The 19,961-nt window shown below is 34.1% G+C and overlaps 1 protein-coding gene across 1 annotated transcript in view; it reads right to left on the reverse strand.

Moving 5' to 3' along the window:
* Positions 1 to 19,961, reverse strand: part of ttll5 (tubulin tyrosine ligase-like family, member 5) — a gene marked incomplete at its 5' end in the record, with an annotated part of 276,912 nt that overhangs the window by 105,372 nt on the left and 151,579 nt on the right. Inside the window, 4 exons of the mRNA XM_051919744.1 lie at positions 8,213 to 8,349; positions 16,478 to 16,665; positions 18,358 to 18,771; positions 19,584 to 19,726. Of these exons, the coding sequence (XP_051775704.1) occupies positions 8,213 to 8,349; positions 16,478 to 16,665; positions 18,358 to 18,771; positions 19,584 to 19,726 (882 nt within the window). The remainder of the gene's footprint in view (positions 1 to 8,212; positions 8,350 to 16,477; positions 16,666 to 18,357; positions 18,772 to 19,583; positions 19,727 to 19,961) is intronic.

A 19,961-nucleotide genomic window follows, 5' to 3' on the forward strand; every position in this document is an offset into this window, starting at 1 on the left:
GAGAATTTAGGACACTGTGTCACTGATATGGACTAAATTGATTAAAACATTACTGCATAGCCAGCTTTGAAAAATAATTTACAACTAGTCTGCAGCAAAAAACGTGAAAAAAAGAGTTTGTCTCAAAGGCAGTGATTTTGAAATAGTTCATAAGTTGGGATTTAAAGAATGACACAAACTTTTTCAAATGATCAACATAATTTTTTTCAGTTTTCACATTCCATACCATGTCCACAAATGTTCTTTTGGATGCTTAACGCAGCAAAACGTTTTGGCATTAAACATAACATAAGGCTTAAATAATGAGTGGGTATTCACAGCTCTATACCAGTTAAACATAATGCGCTTCAAATGTGTTTAAAAACATTCAATGCTACTTATGAAGACAGTGAAATTTTTAACTTTATTTCTCCTATCATTGGAGAAAAGTCTCTTAAGAATGAAAATTTTCAACACAAATTCAAATTTGAATGAAAGACTCTTTTAGGTATTTCAACAATTTTTTAAATTACATCAAGAATATTAATTCATTAAAATATTCCCCATATGCATATTTTAGTTTACATTTTTAATTTCAAAATGTGCTCTATATTGACACATTGCTATCCTTATACTGTTCCTTACTCTTACCTTTTATTCACTGCTTCTACTATATTATCACTGCTTCTCCCAGCTTTATCACAATCTAGGACCATCATAAATTGGGCTTCATCTGCCTGTACTTTTGGCTGGTTAATCCAGCTTGGTCAAGGATAACATAAGAAGATTGGGGCTTGCCACAATGGATACCTAGAACTGTGGGGAGTGGAGAAAGAACGATTTTGTGCACCTGGGTAAACCCAGAATATAGTTTTTTGACACAAATATATTTAATAATATATAGTAAATGAACATTGACCTATTTCAAACATTTCACTTATTTAAAAATAAATTCTTGAAGAAATGTCAGTTTCACAGATTGAGTGAGAGTCTAGAATACATTTTGAATAGTCTCAGTTTGTATTTTGCAGCCGCAAAAGCACAGAATCAAACTGAATACTTGTGAATTAGATTTTAGTATCCTTTGATAAGGAAAAATGCTATAGTTACTATTCTATTTCATTAAAGTGCATCTCTGAATACTATTGATCATCTCTTTCTGTTGCATAGTTTAAAAAGTACTTTGTGCTACCTGAGAATTTCAATTGACCATAGATTTCAGAAATATTCCAGTAATGTACTGGAAAGCTTTCATGATTATTAATTCACTGACTGTGCAATTAATATGACAGGTGAAGGCTCTAAACAGAGACAATATGAGGTGCTCTGTGTAACATTCTCTTTCTGTTTATCTTCCTTTACTGTTTTCTTTCAAATTTAGACATCTTTCCCTTCCCTAAACTGAAAATTTAGTTTGAATCAACTAAACTCCTTCCTTAATGAAAGAGCTTGATTCATTAGCACACATTATTCTAGACAAGATTGCTCCACTACTGCATTTCACTGCACTTACATGAAGGGATACAGCAGATGTCTGACAAATCATAGTATGGGTCATTTATATCTTTCACACCTTTGTGGAATATGACTATTGTTAATGATACTGACAAAATATGTTAAAAGAGCTGTGAACATCAGTTTATGATTGATTGAGATAACACGGATTTATAAAATTAGGTTGTGCGCATTTATGTTATTATGCCAACTCTAAAATGATTGTCTAGTACTATAGACTTCCTGCATATTTAACTGTTTAAAACCCACATATAATGCTACAAATGTCTGAGGTGTGCTAAAAATGATAAATTAACCTGCATATGATTCCAATTAATGTCAGGAAAACTTTCTGCACTCATAATGGGCCAATTTAAAATTGACAATAAACAAACTTAACCAGAGAACCAAGAAAAAAAAAATCAACATTGCATCGGTAGAACACCAAATTTACCAGTCTGTGATAAGGCTGAGATTTTAATCAAGGAATCTGAAGTTGTTGGACAGAAAACAAAACCATTGGCACTCTAGTGCTAGATATAATATATTGAAAATGAATCTGTAACATTGATATTTAAAGCATGCAGGTCTACTTGTTCACATTATTGTCAAATAAATGAATTTAATGTTACAAAAAGTGGAATTATACAAGAAGTTACCAATTATAGATAAATTTCTTTGTCTATAATTGCTGAGGTACATTCCTCTCATTGTAAAGCCTGTTGCTAAATGTAAATCTGTAAGTAAAAAAAAAAAAAAAACACAAGTTATAATGGTTGTTTTCTAAACAGTTTTAATCATTAGGTTGTAAGGCTAATCAATAGCTATGTGTACTGACAAATGAATGAGTGCTTCTCACATCTACTGAAGTTGCATTTATTGTGTTCTATTTATTTTTCTGTTGTCGTTATTGCACTACAACTAAGAACTGCATTTTACTACCACATACTACTAAAATAGATCTTAAAAATAATGAACAAATACAAAATGAAACAAAACATAAATTGCTTGTGCTTTTAATTGATTAAGCTGCCTTTGGCATGCGGCTACCAATGTCTGACTTCACTGTGACTGGCAGAACTAACTTTAACAAGCAGCTTTTCGTGCACATGCTGCATTAATTAATTCAGTGATAAATGACTGATCCTTTGCTCTTATTATCTGAAGTTTGGACTTGCAAGATAATGGGCCAGGGCCTCAGTCTGCACTTATCTACATTGACCCTAAATTCGTTTATAGAAGAAATGATTTACAGTTATAAAGCAGGTTAACATACAGATAGGCAACACACTGTTTTGTACTGTTCTTGTGAACCTTTGTTAGCCTTCCTTAGTCTTGTTACCAGTAAATTTTTCAGACCCTCCCAGGTAACAAAACAAAATTGCTTCTATGGAAAGAAGAGAAAGAATGACACTTCTTATTTTCTGCTTTCACTAATCTTCCATTACAATAGGATATTGCTTTAATATCATTATTACTGCTCTGAAGTCTCCTGAAAAGCCTTTTATTTTCACTTTTGCATTGAAATTATAAATACCCATAGTGGATTGTGACGCACAGACAGACGTAACAAAGAAAATTACACATGCTGATGAAATAAATGTAATAATTATTTTATACCTGCTGTACATCAATGTGTAAAAATAGTTAAAAATAAACTCTTTTCTATGAAAGTAATTTAGTTCAATTCATTTTTCTTTCCACAGTGCAACTTCAATTTACCATTAACAGCATCATAAAGTGACAAAAAATAGATTTATTCAATACCTGTTAATTTTATGAGTCCTATTGTATTTGTACAACAAATACTTACATATTCTCTAAAGAAACCTTTATTCAAAGTTGTCTACTGAATTCTAGCTGTTTATAAAAGAAGTGTGGTGTAGTGGTTAAGGCTTTGGACTTCAAACCCTGAAGCTGTGGGTTCAAATCCCACCACTGACACTGTGTGACCCTGAACAAGACACTTCACCTGCCAATGCTCCAACTGGAAAAACAAAAGAAATGTAACCAATTGTATCTCAGATGTTGTAAGTTGCCTTAGATAAAGGTGTTAGTCAAATAAATAAATAATATCATTACTACTATAGTGAATAATTAAAGAATGTCATTATTAGCGAATTGGATAAATACACATCTAATGTCCCACCTTTCTTATATGGTAATACTTGGTCATCCAACCCCACCTGTATCTGACCCTACCCCATGCCATGTCCTGCTGGGAGAAGTACTTGATTCAGTGAGAAGGACTGCAAATATTTCACTGTTCTGCTGACAAGAAGAGCTGTCGAATGAGTAAAAGAAAAAAATCCAAAAAGTACACAAGATGAAGTAGCAGTTCTAATGGTAAAATAGAAACAGGAAACTAATTTGGATTTGAAGTCACACAAAATGTTACTCTGCTTTAATTCCCCAATGCTTTACAATGGAACACTTTGAAATTTGTGTATAATACACCATATTTGACACATCTCAATAAAAAAACGAACTGTTCTGAAATATGTCCTTTTAGATAAAAAAAAAAAAACAAAAAAAAAAAACAGTCCACTGGGAATCAATTTGGTTCTTGCAGACAGACATAGCTATTGCATGGCTATATGTGAACACATCTGAAAAAGAGTAAATATCTTGATGGATGACTTTGAGATTCAGTACTCATGTCCACCAGTATCCTTGAGAGAACCAGTTCCAATGCCCTTCAAGTTCCCCCACATAATAAAACACAAAATACACCCTTACACGATGTAAACTGTGATGTTGTTTTTGCAGGTGCTGCATGAAGTCAGAAACAATAAGCTGTGTTATCACCATTCTCAAAAATGCAATGACAGCAAGCAAATTTACAAATTTGTTGAGGTTCTGATACTTCACAAAACTTCAAAAACCTTAGGCAAAGCCAAATAAATAAATAAATGAATGAAAATCAACTCTTTTTGGGAACATTCCATGACTTATTGCTATAAACTAATTCACAAACTTTATTAGTAAAATGAAGTCAAAATTGGCTGTTGGTTCTGAGTGTTATGCTTTCAACAACAGCTATATCAATCATTCTACTTTCACCATTTTCAATTATCTGAAACATCTCATCATTGAAGGGGTGTCTCATCCCTAACAATGTGTAATTTTTCACCTTGGTAAAAGGCACTCAGCTGTCTAGTATGCTTTGGATTTTTGAAACTTTGACCTCTAATTGTTTTTTTTTGATTCTGCTTCTAAACTATGTTTAATGGGTCTCTTGCCTGCAACATGAACTAGACAATTTACAATGTTAGTCACACATCTTCCTTGCTATAAAAAAATTGCTGCATTTTGCTGCTACTTATACTACTATGCTTTGGATTCACCATTAAACGGTTTTGGAAGATCTGCTGCCTTATTTCTGAGAAGCCCAGTGACAAGAGAAGAAACCTACTTTCAAAAGTAACTGCCTCACAAGTTTGATAGCCATGATTTCAGAAAAAGAGAAAATTATTCTTCCCTCTTCACCCCTACATTTCATACAGACTAAAAAAAAATAAAAATTAGGAGTAATATTACTGATCCAAGCAGAAATTCATTGCAGTTTGAGCAACTTCTAGTATACAGGTGCATACATTCTTGATTTTGGTATGGTGATCAAGATTTTTTTTCTTTTTCTTTATACAAAAATTTTAATCCCAGTAGAACAACCTTTTGCTACTTTTCTAAGTAATTACTTAGGTATCAGTTTCACAGTAACTCTCGGCCCCTCACTGGCTTCTAAGTACATAAATTAATATATCAAGTAACCCTTGGGCATTATTTCAGAAAGGTTTAGAGTTCACATGCTCTCAAGGACGCATTACTCACCACTTCATTAACGCCAGTACAGTTCAAAGAAATGGATGCCATGGTTTAAAATGTGGTCATTTTCTAATGTAAGCAGATCAAGCATATAAGCAGAGCTCTCCAATAATATACCCTTTCCTATAATTGGCTTTTTGATAGGATGGAGACAGGTGTCACTTAACAGTCCTTCGGCATACATGTAAAAATAACTCAATGCTCAAACATGTAATCATCTGCTTTATCACTATCAAAATAACGCACTCACTAATATACCCTGCTTTACCCAGTCTCTATTCAGAAAGGAAACATTTGTCTGTTCTTCAAAGAACCAGCTGTATACTGAAAAAGGTTAGTGGTCACACAATATTTTAAAAGCAAAACTTAGAGTTTAATGATAAATACTGAAGGACAAATCAGGGAAGGCAGTATTTAAAAATAAATGTAATAGCAGCTGAAGAATACTGGTGCTTGCAAAGGTCAATGCTCTGTAAATATTAAGCCAGGGTTTAACTACAATCATTACCAATTCATCCTCTAGGAGGCAGGACAACGGCTTTATGCAAAATTTGAAATTACCTAACAATTTTACAGCACTGCAACAAATATAATAATAATAATTCTTTGCATTTATATAGCGCTTTTCTCACTAGTCAAAGCGCTCAGCAATTACAGGTTAAGGGCCTTGCTCAAGGGCCCAACAGAGCAGAGTCCCTATTGACATTTCCGGGATTCGAACCGGCAACCTTCCAATTGCCAGTTATAAAAATGTTCTACTTTGCTCTAGTGATAAGTATTAATTAGATGGCAGCATCTAGCTCTAGAAAAGTGTATGCATTTAACCCATTTATATCCAGCTATCATAACCTTTCATGTCTAAATTATTAATCAAATCTAATGCCAAAAAGACTGATATACTGCAAGACAAACACCCTGTGCTTGGATTCTTCTAATTCTGCAAATTGCTCCATATTTAATTAGATTTCTTGGTTACTGATTACTATACTTAAGTGACGTATTATGCTTATTTTATTTGGCCACCCCTAATCAATTCAATATATTATAATCTTCAATCCGAAGTTTTTTTTATATAGGAAATTGTCTCCTGGCAAATGGATCCTATGTGATTAAAGAAAGAATTTCCAGTGCACATTTATGTCAATGGCAAAACATTACTCTCACGGGTGGCAATTTTATTTAGCAAAGATATATGATCTAATACACGTGTTTCAAGACCTGTGTTTTATTTGTGCTAGGTAATGACTCCTCTGGCCACATTCCAGCAGTTTAATTGCAGTGTTTCTCTTTATAAATGTAACCCAGAGGAACTTGCATTAGCACTGCTAGAGTTGTTACAGGACTTCATTTTTAGAATTCCAGTGCCAATACTGCAGCAGGAATAGAAGAGCCAAATAGGCACTACAATGCCAGACTTTTTGTTTTTATCTCAATGAAGAAAAATCACTGGAAATAAGAACAAAAGCAATCTTTAATGTACAGTTTGGTCTAGGGTTATTTTTTCTCTGTCTTATACCATACATACACACACACACACACACACACACACACACACAAGGACAGTCAAAAGTTTAAGTCCAGAGAACAGCATGAAATGGTACAAAGGTAATCAATAAACTATAAGAGGTTGAAAAAACTAAGGTACAAAATGTTGAAAAACAATGCCATTTTCACTTATACAAAAAGATCTTTTAGGAAACAAGTACTTGGTTAACAACATATAGGTTTTTCTAGAGCAAAGGACACTAATCAAACTTTAAAAGTTGATGCAGTTCCTCAGTACCAACTTTAACTGACTACCTACAAGCCCGCTGTCTGTATAAAAGCAGTGTTGGAACAAAGTGTGTTGCTCTACACTCTGAAGCATTTTTGGACAATATTGCACTGTATATTGATGTCATAATAGCGAGAAAACATAAAAAAACAAAATAAGACATAGATGGACTATTATTACCCTTAAAAGTGTAGGTCTAAGTGGAAGGAATGCCAAAGTGTCAGTAAGTAAAGTTTCCTACAGCCTCAAAAGCTTAGGAAGTTGAAGGAACTGTTTCAGGAACAGGGCTGTCCGACACAAAGCCACATATTTCAATAGTAATTGCAATAGAAAATGGAAAAAGTAACATATATACTGCAGATAAGGAAATGATTTACTGGTTATTGCAGAAGAGTGTGATATTTGTAGCAATATTAACTGTGGAAACATACAATCAACTAGGAGATTTTAAGTATTGAAAAGTAGAATAACTGAAGCATCTAAAAAACAAAGTGTCTGTAAAGTAAAACTTAAAATCAAAATATGATAAACTCATGCTGTTGCCTTCCACTTACTGTAACAGCCACATTAATTAGCCTCCTTTGTTGAGTATTGAATTTTGGTTAGTATCAATGGGCTCTTCCAAATTGTAAGCAAGAATACAGAGCAACAGGCAAATGAAAAACAATATAAAATGGAAGTTTAAATTTACTTTAAATTATAAATAACATACATAATAACACATCTTTACAGGAAAAGGGCACTGCCATAAGATTGTAAACCCTGTCAGTGTGTTTAGAAGCACAGTGAGCAAGAACACCAGTGCAACCTGGAAGCAAATGTTAAGTGTTCCTGTATGATGCTAGAAGTCAGCTAACCAAGCACATGACAGCAAAACAGTAAAAGGATGTAAGGTTTAAGACTATGCAATTGAAACATTACACAAGTCAAACATGTACTTCCATTCTCCTAGTGTGGAAAACAATTTACAGTAACTGTATATCAAGACCTCTATAACTGAGCAAGTCATCATGCTGTTAACTTGCCAACCTACATGCAAACAAAGAAAATAAATCAAGTGAATTTCTGCATTACATATATAAATTAGCCATATAAGAGGTCTATATTCTTAACTCAAGTAGAGTTGTTTACCCAGCTTACCTTATATTACTGGCCAGGGCAGTCTCTGATGGCAAGCCTCTTAATGGCCTGGACGAAGAAGCGGCAGTGCAGCACGCAGGATTAAAAGGTGAACTCCCATGATTGAAAGCACCATTTGACAGGTTAAGATTGCTCAACTGAAAAAGAAACGGAGTACTTGAAAATTCATCTTAATGATATAGCTATCATTATGCTGAAGCAAGGTGTGTTTACTGCTTCAAACAATTTTAACATAAATTTCTTACCTAATTCATTAATGTTTTCACAAAACCTTAAAAGAACAACAGTAGCATGCTCACTTTAAAAAAATTTCTTTCAATAATATGCCTCAAAAGAAACTTAATTTAAAGTGCCAAGTTTCAATTATAAGGGATACAGTATTTTTTAGTCCTTGAGTGAATTAATATGAAGACTCAATAAAAAATATTTAAAATTCAGCGATTTATTAATGGAAATCCTAAAAATTAACTTTGCTGGAATATTTCCAGTACATTTCTTGGGCAATAAAGACTTGTAAATTAACACTCTCCTCAACAAAATTAGATATGACTTGGTTCAAACAGATGACTAGACCTGATAAAACAAAAAGTGCATTTTTACAATTGAGACTGCAACTACTGAGCAAACATGAGCATCTAATAAACAAAAGTTGCAGTCAGCTCAGCACATTGTTACATCCTGCATAGGACTCAATTACACAAAACATAGCACAGTCATATCAGTAAAATATCTTTTGAAACCAAATTATGAATCAAAATGTTATAACAGAGGCGCACTGCAATCAGTAAAGTGTACATTTGTGTAACTCACTGAAATGCTAAACATCTCTTTTCTCCCCACATATGCTAGAATATGTCACTACTGCAGCTAAAACTTGCAAACAGAGTCATCTGTTCAGATGTAATTCACATAAAATAAAAACAATTTAACTCAAAGAACCCTGAATTTCACTTCACTTTAAACCCACTTTCCTGGTAATAGTTGTGGGGGCAATATTCCAGGTTAGACAGAGCAGGCCCCCTATATCTCTGCAAATTTTACAGAGAAACAGTCCCTCCAACAAGATCTGGGTCTGACCCTGAGACTACTCTGCAAACCCCCAATGGGATACGCACAGGAGACATACAACTAAGCCCCAAGTCCTCTCATATTGCTGTGTTACAAAAGCATTGCTGAAAAGAATGTTCCTTCAGACCTGTACAGGAACATCATTATGGCTGTATGTGCCAGCAATTTCACTCTTTTGGTTACTGCCTAGAGTTCATAATGAGAGGTGAAAATGAGAACTTGCACTTTTTACTTATAAGCTGAAAGCTTCATTTCAGGATTTATCTTCCAATTCACTATCACAGTGCACTATACGATCTGCTCAAAATTCTGACCCAATTCATCTCACAATCACTTCTACTTCACTTGTGAACAAGGCTCTGAGAAAACTGAACACCTCCATTTGTTTGCAGCTGCCTATCCCTTACATGCAGTAAACAAGCTAGGGATCAGGGAACCAAGACTTCAGATTTGGAGATTCTAATTTTCACCCTAATCACATCACACACAGCTGTGCCTCTGGAATCATTGGAGGAGGTCAAGAGGACATCATCATCTACAAAAATTAAAGATGAAACCTTTAGATTTCCAAACCAAATACTCCTTAAAACTTGGCTGCATATTGAGATCAGTCAATGAAAAATTATAAACACTACAGGATGCGGACACTAAACAGACTCCATTTAATATCACGAACTGAATGCAAACAAAGATCTCACTCCACAAATACAGCACCCGGATGACACACAGCAAGTGCCCCTCAAACCCATTCTGTATTAACACCTCCACATTATGCAAGGCACACTGTCTAAAGCTTTTCAAAAGTTTGTAAAGCCTATATATACACACAGGACTAGAAAACTCCAAATAACCATCAAAAATCTATGCAAGGACAAATAACTAGTCCTATTTTCTACAGTGAGGACTGAACTTGCTTCTAAGGGTTGACTGACAGACAATGCCCTTAACCAGCAAATCTACCATAAGCTTTCCCAGGGAAACTGAAGAGTGTTATCCCATTTTTAAATGCAATACAGCTTTGTGACCCCTTTTATTCAAGGAACCGACCACAACCCCAGTTGGCTACTCTAAAAGCACTGTCCACACCTTCAAAACAACACTGACAAGAAATCCCCACAATATGTAGTGTTTTTAGGATTTCTGGTCAGACCTCATCCACACCTGTGCACTGCAGCAAAATCAGCTACAAAAAACTGATCCAGCACCAAGCAATGCATTTGCCCAAAGACAAATCATTTCAATAATTAGATACTTAACAGAAAACAGAGCTTAATAAGCATTTGTGAATATGGTAGTGTCCTAGAAAGAAATAATGCAGTAGGCAAATATAAATCCAAAGAAAATAAAAGCAGAAAACGTTTTAAAATTCTAAACTGACACAAGAATCTCAAACAACTTTCATTGGAATCTCACAAACTGTACTCTAAGTGAGAAAAGCACTTTATACCAACAGAAGAGTGACCAGCTGATGAATATACTTAATAGCTTTACTATTCATTTTTAAAATATTACAGATGTGACTTGCTTAAAAAGTTGAAAGCAGCTATTAATGTAGAGTATTTTGTTCTCTATGTCACATCTATGAGGTGCGCCTCACAATGTTTACAAAAATCGCATTAAGGATTAAGATGACATAAAAATATCAATTCCACATCCAGGCTCCAAGCTTGATTTAGATCACTATTTGAGCTGTTCGCACATGTTTTTCCATCTCATATATACAGTGAAACAAATCATTAATTGAACAGAAGATGCAGAATAAGATCAGCAAAAAAAAAAAAAAAAAAGAAAAAAAAAAAAAAGAAACCTTTTTTCAGGTTAGTAATCACTCTTTATCAACATGCCATGTATCTTGCATTACATTACATAAAACAACAGCAATTTGTGCCAATGGCACAAGGCCAGTCTACAAGATATAAGTGATATATCCAGGCTGCAATTATTACATGTTAAAAAAAATATAGTGTCTATATTGTTTAAATTTGCTCATACTTTGCTTATATATCTCTGGGCTGTGGGTTTGACCCAAATCTTTCTTGGCAGAATATTGCTATTCAGCAAAAAAAATAAAAGATTCAAGATAAAAAAAAACTCCCTTCTAGGGCATTACTGAATTAGGGTGAGTGTGAGGATATATTTAACCAAAATGAAACCTAAAGAAATGCTTTCCTAGCCAAAATGTTGAACTTTACCCATCACCTGCATTAAACAGCTTGCCAGTCACCACAGGGACAACTCTCTTGCCACCAGTGGTGGGCCGTCAGGGCCTGCAAGGCCTTCTCTGCTGGCCTAAAAAAATATCTGAATCACAAACTGATGTTAATTATATTTTGCCCATGAATACTTATTAAATAATTCCAAATAGTCTGTCCGCTTCCTTTCATAGCTTTTCCGATGGTTGTGCTGCTTCCAGACATGTATTTTCGTATTAAAGCTTTTAACCAATCACATTTCAGCCATCATTTGTTGCCAGGCAGGATCAAAGTCAAAGAAGTCTGCCCGGAGGCCTTCACAATCCGTTCTGCAGGCCCTCTAACACAAAATAAATGTTGATTAAACTGTTGCTTCAACCAATCAGATTTTGAGTTGGTTTCACTAGGGCCCTCTAGCAGGCGTACGGCAACGTCACCGTATTCAGACCCGTTGATTGGATAGGATGGTGTAATAGAAAAATCTGAATGAGAGCATCATGGGGCAGCTGTACACATTGGTATGTTTGGCGGTGACCATTCCCGTGTCCACTGCTTCTGTCGAGCGGACATTTTCAGCCCTAAAGCAAATTAAAACTTATGCCAGAAATACGACAGGGCAGGTTCGACTTTCAGCATTAGCTTCGATGGCGATAGAAAGGGACTTCGTGATGAAACTGAAGTCCACAGATAATCTGTACGACAGAGTAATTGAACTGTTTTTGCGGAAAGAGAGGAGGATGGATTTTGTTTACAAATAATCTGAATTTTTGGTGAGTAAAATGTTGCGATTTTCCTAAATAATATTACAAGTTTATGAGTTATTATTGATGTTTTTTATGTGTGTTGCGGGCTGTAGCTGCAGTAGAAAGGAACTTGTTCACCCCTGGTTTGTCTATTCAATAAAGGCATTTATTGTGGCTACAGGAGTTCTCTATCTGCGATGCAATGGCTCTTTATATTGTATTTCTGCATATTAAGATGGTTTTTATAACCATAAATTAGTTTTTGAGGGGCGGGTTGATTCAGACGGAGCACTACTGAAGGCCTAGGTGTGAAATGCACGGCCCGCCACTGCTTGCCACAATAACTACTGTAAATTGAAGTCATCAGTAAAATCTCATGTAAAAATGTGGATAATATACTGTACAGACTCCAGACAGGTAATGACCTGGGCACAAATCAAACACTAGTTCTTGAGACAATATGGCAACCACACTCACTACTGTATCACTATCTAGCACCTAAACTAAAAAATATCTTCAAGGGTATGCTTTTCACCTAATTCTGACCAGGAAACAAGGTTCATGCCCTCAACACAGCCTCTGCCTCTGCATTTCCTCTCTCAGCTTGACTTTCAGACATTTCCTTTTACAAAAGACCCTGCCTTCTTGGACACATTAATTCTAATGAGGCCTGATTATCATGGACTTTTTGCACATGGCAGATAAGAGGACAATTAAGGCTATTAAAATAATTTAGCGGTCTGTCCTAATGATATCTTCATTTGCTTAAAACAGCAGAGCATACCGTAGAAAATAATTTTTGTCCAGCTACTTTGAGATATTTTATATGATACAAGCAAGCTACACATAAAATCAAATTCTGATAAAAAAAATAGATTAAAATAAAGTTTTGATAAAGATTTAGATTTAAAATTTAGTTACAATGAAATAAATGAAATGTAAAGTAATAGTTAAATCCAAGACTCCTTAAAATGCTCTTAATGTAACCTTAGATGCTGTAAAACTAGGTATGCTGGCGCCTTTCAGGGTCTTTTTTTTCCAAAAGGGTGGATTGAGTACATACTGTACAAAAGAACAACAGAATCTCATTGATTGTCTTTCATTTCTGTCTAGTCCAGGCTAGGATGGAAAAATCCTTTCCTAACATAATGCTTAGGGTTTCTAAGGCATAATATGGTGCAATTAAGTTTGAAACCACTGCACAAGAAAAATGCAAAACCACTGAAATAATTTTAAGCCTACTAAAAAAATTTACTTATCAGATATGCTTCGATGCATTATAGAAGTTAAGGTAAAATCCTGTGACTTCAAACCTATAAAGTCCACAACATACAAAATAGCTACCAACTGTAGTGTATAATGTAATCATAACATTTCTAAATGTGGAGATTCTAAAGTGTCACAGTATTTAGAGTAAACTAAAGATGTTATTTCCCATTCCAGAAGTAAGTCAATATACTGATATTTTATTAATCCATCTCTAACTTCTCTTGGTACAAAATGTCCTGACACATTAGAACTTGTAATCTATAATACTGTATAATGAAAAGCTGTGTATGGTGCATCTCTGAGGCAAAACATAACAAAACAAAAACTGTCACTCTCCTTGAACAAATGTAAAGTCAAGTTAGTTTTGGAGAATGCTTGTAAAACATAAAAATTTTAATTTTTTTTTTAAATTTTAAAATTGTAAAATTTCAGGCTAACAGAAAAAAAAATAATCCAGAAGGAAATTAAATGAAGCATGTTGATCTGTGTACTTTTATAGATTATATTGCTGAACACATAGCTTGTTCCCCTAACTCCCTATACATTAATAGTAGGCACATTTTGCATCTATTAAAACAACTTGACAATGAAATAGCATGTTTCAAATGCTGACTCATCCTAACTCTCAGACCTACTATCTCCAATAATTATATTTGTACATAAAATTGAGTGTTTAAATTCATTATGTTTATAATGTTATGGAATGTATAACCTGTATAAAAATTTTATTTGGTAGCTTTCTTGGGGTCTTTATGTTTTAGTACATATTTGCCCACTTGAAGCAGAAACAGGACAGCAACAATTCCAATTCAAACACCCTGTTATGCTTTCTAGCAAGAATATATATGAAAAAGACTCCCTATTGTAAATAACACAATTTTCAAGTGTAATCTGTAGAAACTGAAATGCAAACTAAAGCTACAATGGTACATCTTTTTATGTTGTATTGTTTTAAAAACTTTGTTGGACTGTGCATGGTTTATGTTGTTTTCACAGGATGAGTTCAATTTTTAAAATACTGTTCCATTACACCTTTACATTTTTTTTTTACTTAATAAGTTATTTACAGTATAAACCAAACATGAAAAAAGATTAAGTAAATCAAGAGACACTGAGTAACATAGGTGCTTCAATAACATGAAAGTCTGCAGTCACAATTACCCACAATAAACTTTCAATAAAACTGTTACCCAGTGACATTCAGATACAATAGACCATCTGGTCACAACAAGCCTTTTAAAGGCACCACATCTTTAAACTTTAATTTCAATACAGAATACACACTGTTTTAGGAACTAAGACATTTGAATGATAAGACTAAAAATATGTCTCTTTTAGCTGTTTTAAGTATCTGATAGTAAGGCCTATTCTGCAAAAGTAACATTAAAAGACTGTTGTTTCCAACACTATATCCTAAAACAACACATTATAATTATAGTCATTAGACTGATCTTAACAGTCATTGATTTACCAGTTTGTCTTAATAGTTATTGATTTATTAATTAATAAATGTTCCATCTGCTTACTAAAACATTACACATAACTACTACTAGCCAGTACTTTCAGACATTGTAAAAAAAAATTAATCTCTCTAAACCTATAGTTTAAGCCTTATTTGTGTCTGAAGCTACAAATACAAGTCCTTTAGAGGTAATAGTCTAGCACTTTCCACTGCAACTACTACAAGCTGTTTTACCAAACATATCAATTTACAGCTCTAATTACATCTCTAATACACTATCTTGTATGAAAATAATCACATGCTGAAAAGATACAGCATGAGTTGACAACTTCTCTCAACTGACATAGCAGCTTTATCTGTCATATTGCTTAATAAAAGGAAATAATAAAACTTCATTCTGTGTGGTCCAGCACCATCCCACAAAACTAAACAAGCCTGAAAGATAGGCAAGTATAATGACAGGAACCCATTTCACACTTAGTACATGGAGCCCTGTGAACATGATGTCTCCCAGCCATGAGGATCCTGTGCCAATTCACTACATTCTTTTATTTATAAGCATCAATTACTACAGAATCTCAGTGCCTGTTAAAAAGCAGCACAAAGGATTACCCTACAGGGAATCTGATAATGAGACCTCACACACTGCACACCTCTAGAAAGATGCAGCCTCATTTACCCCTCTCAATATTGAAATTCATTTTTTTGTTAATCAATAAGTCACTTAAGTCAAGAGAATGTCACATTGTGTCATAGTAAAAATACTCATAGGTTTGCTGTAAATAAGTACAATACAAAACAATCATAATGATCACAATTATGGTTGCTTAATATACTCCCATAACCTTTCCTTACACAACAGAGTATTAACAGGAATTTGTCCAGAGAAATCTTTTTGCCATTTCACTCTGTTCATCAGAGACAGCACAATGTTAGATATTATCTTTATTCTATTCCATGCTGACCTCTAATTTATGCCTGAACAATACATCAGTTAATATACCCATCTCCTAAGACATGTGTTAAAGAAACCAGTAATATGCAAAATCATTTATGACCAAGCAGTACAAGACTTATTATTCACACTCATTGGGAAGACCTACCTGATTGTGAGTGGTAAAGCAGCCCACTTAGAAATACTTTCTTACATGCAAATACTCCAGATAAGCCAGATATGCAATCAAGTAAACATCCAGAATGACACTGGCTATTACAACAGTTTGTAAAATGTTTCGTAATTTTGACATATGGCGGCAAAGATGCAAGAGAATGCAAGGAATGGTGCCAGACCAAATAGAATAATGGTTTACTTACAACAAGGGTACAGTTTTGCTATACTATCTATAATCCAAAAACATTAATTTTCTATAGTGTTTTCTTTCTTTGTAAAGGGATAGACAATTATGATTAATGTGAAAGCAGTAAATATTATTCACTCAAAAAAAGTTTAAATATTTTTTAAATACTGTTTGTTTTTTGGAACATATATGAATCTTGAGAAGAATATTATTTAAAAAATGCAAAAACTTACATGCTGAGTCAGGAGGCTAATGTGGCTGGAGGCAGAATATTGTCTTGAGGCCTGCTTCTCTGCTAGCCTTTGTAGCGCAGTAGCAATTGCCATCTGGCTGCAGTCATACTGTGGGAAGATGTGACCACCCTCCTTACACATGACAGTATATCCAGGTCGAGACTTAATGGGATTGATCTGTGTGGAAACTAAAAACCCAAAGGTAAACTTTTCAGATACTGTGTACTGTGCTTTTCTACATTTATATTTTTATCTGTTATGGCACATCTAAACTTTTAAAACAGAGGCTACAATGTAACAGAATTGCAGGAATAATGCAGAGATTAATATATTTAAACAGGCATAAATACAATAAGACACTGAATGCCCAGAAAAATGAAAATTATTCTCCATTTCCCAATAACCCAGTTATACTTAATCTTAATCAAATAGAACATGACTGACCGACTGATTATTTTAATTTTTTTTTTTTTGCATAAACATCAACTTCAAAACTTTATAAAATGAAAGGCTTCAAACACCAGAGACAGGATTAGACAAAACTATCCCTAAATCACATTATGTTTCTCATTTTCAATTAACTGCCTTTAATATTTAATTGTATTGATTTATAACATTCTATCAATTTCTAAGGCTACTATCTTAAAGTTAGGGATACGAAAGTGGTTCTTCAGGGAGATGGATGCCATAGGGAAACCATTTTTCATTCTCAAAAGAACCATTCACATGAAGGCTCCAGAAAGAGTTTATTTATTTAGATATATAACAGGTTCCAGAAATAACCATGAATTGATTGTAAAAAATTTCTGGAATATCAATGGGTTCCTGATTTTAAAAGGACTCTTGCTTCATACACTAACAAAGACTAAATTCAGATTTTCTTAATCTCTTAGTAACAGGCTAGGTAGTCTGGTATACATTAAATATTTCTGCTTTATCCATATATTAGGAACCTTTTCAAAGCCAAAAGAACCAATTTCATTTGCAAAGAACCCTTCATTATTTTTAAGAGTGTAGATAACCCTAGGTCAATCCACAGTTTGTCACTATATTTTATCATATGTAGAAAGCCAAATATATCTATAGTAGAAGTTGCATCTAAACCAGATCTAACCACACAAGTGTCTCTCCACATTCTCCACTGAGAAAAGAAAACTGACATAATAAATACTAACCATAACATTTTCAGCATGACCATAATTAAAGGTTGTTTATTTCCAAACTGGCAAAAAAGGGTGTTCTAAAGTTTGACCCAAGCCACAATACCACTTCACTTACTTCTCCTTAACTTAGAACTTTGTAATTTTTTGCAGAATATATTACATTGTGCAGTATTCTTGTTATTGATAAGGTTTTTAATTAACATAGAAAACTGTGAAACCCAAAAATTTAAGAACAGAAAACTACAAATTGGCAAAAAAAAATGCCCATTCAAACATTTTTTTCTTCATTTAAATTTACTGAAGATTTTATTTTAATAACTTATAAACTTGGTGCCAATATTTGTGACATTCAAACTCAAAACTACTTTAAAAAATGTGGTTCCCATACAACACAAAGTTAAACCACTTGATCCCGGCAAACAACAGTCTTATTAAGCTCAAAGTAAGTACATACTATATCTATGCAAAAATATAACAGGAACAAACCAGGCACTGGATGAAGATCAGTATTCAATCAAATATAAAACAGCATAAAGAGGTTTGTTATAACCACTGTTTAAACAAATGTATCCAACCTAAGACAAACACTAAACAATAATGAGAAAAGGGTTGAGTCTAAGGTTTTACATAATAACACCGAAAATATGTAAACAGAGAAAGCTTTAGACAACACTCATAATGTTGTCATGAGGAACCTACAGGAAATAGAACTCTTACCATGCCTTGCAGAAGTTGGCCTGGATAGCTTCTGACTGTATATCTGAGTGGCACTTGGTAAAGAAGACATTGTATCAGAAGAAGGAACTAAACAAGTCCCAGTCCTGCAAGGCCGCAAACCTTCCTGATGTAGACTGTGTCGAGAAAGATTAGTAGCAGATGCAGTCCTGCTTAGTACAGATGACCACTGAGGAGAATTTATGTCCCCTGAAGGAGATGCTGCTGCTGTGGATGTTGATGAAGTAGCATGTGATGTTGAAGAAGCAGGGCGGTGAGCGTAAATCTGGGCATAGTCCAGAGCTATAGACTGAGACTTTGAATCTTCTGCAGAACTCTTCGGAGAACAAGAACTATGGACAACACTAGCTGTAGAAGACTCTGATGTACATGATTCTTCATCTTTTGATGACAACGCTAAAGTTAATGAAAGAGATGATTTAGCTAATATGTGAGAGCACAAAATAAAAGGCAGCCTGAAACACTACAGGTTGCACATCCCTAATCCGAAATGCCCAGGACCAGCAGTATTCCTGATATTCTTGAATTTTGGAATATTTGCATATACATAATGAGATATCTTGTGGATGGGACCCAAGTCCAAACACGAAATGTATTTATGCTCCAAATTCATATACATCTTAAGCACATAACCTGAAGGTAAATCATTTTGTTCATGAAACAAAATTTATGCACATTAGCATCAGCAGAACATCTGCATCAGCTGCCAACAGCAAACAACGGCAGGCATTCATTCTAAACTTATGATGCTATGTTTTGATTAAAATGTTACTCTACAGAGAGAATAAGAAAAAAAAACAACAGAGTAATGCAGTGATGATACACTGGTGCCAACAGAGAGCGTCAAAGCAGATACCCCCTAAGCAGCTCAGTTTGTCATTCATGCTTTGGTGTGCCACTTGAAATTAAAAGAGGGATTAAAGAAATCCATTGTAAAAGATTAACCATCAGCTTGTGTGTTATTCACATCACCAGCTAAAAAATTATTTAAAAAATTAGAGGGAACACTGGTCAGAACCTCACATGGGCAAGTGAGATTAGGTATGGAATATTTCACTTGTGGCGTCATGTCGTTGCTCCAAAGGTTTTGGATTTTGGAATTTTGGATTTGGGATACTAAGCCTGTACTGCAAAAATACAGGTATTATTTTGGTTTTTATCCCTTAATTTCTTTTATTATATTTAAATATCAAAAAAAAAAATCTTACCTTTTTGAGACCTGAATTTGCGTTGAATTTCTGATTGTCTGTCCACTACACATTTGGTAGTTTTAGGTCCAGTACCCAGAAAAACACTGGCTGATTTATTTTTGTGTGTATAATATGTTAAAACCTCTTCAAGATCACTCTCACTAAAATGAAATTAGAAACATTTATTTAATTAAAAATACAATTACCTAAAACTTACCTTTTATTTTTACAAGTCATATAATAAAACAGATGTCACATATTTAGAAAGATGATTATGAAACAGTCTAAACTGGCAATGGAACATACAGTATGTTATATTATGTGAACTTAAAAAGCTTGAACTTCATCTGGAGTAGAATTTTTCCATACAACGTGTTACACAAAATTAAGGATTTT

This window comes from Erpetoichthys calabaricus, chromosome 16 (assembly GCF_900747795.2).
Source record: "Erpetoichthys calabaricus chromosome 16, fErpCal1.3, whole genome shotgun sequence".
NCBI classification, from domain to species: Eukaryota; Metazoa; Chordata; class Cladistia; order Polypteriformes; family Polypteridae; genus Erpetoichthys; species Erpetoichthys calabaricus.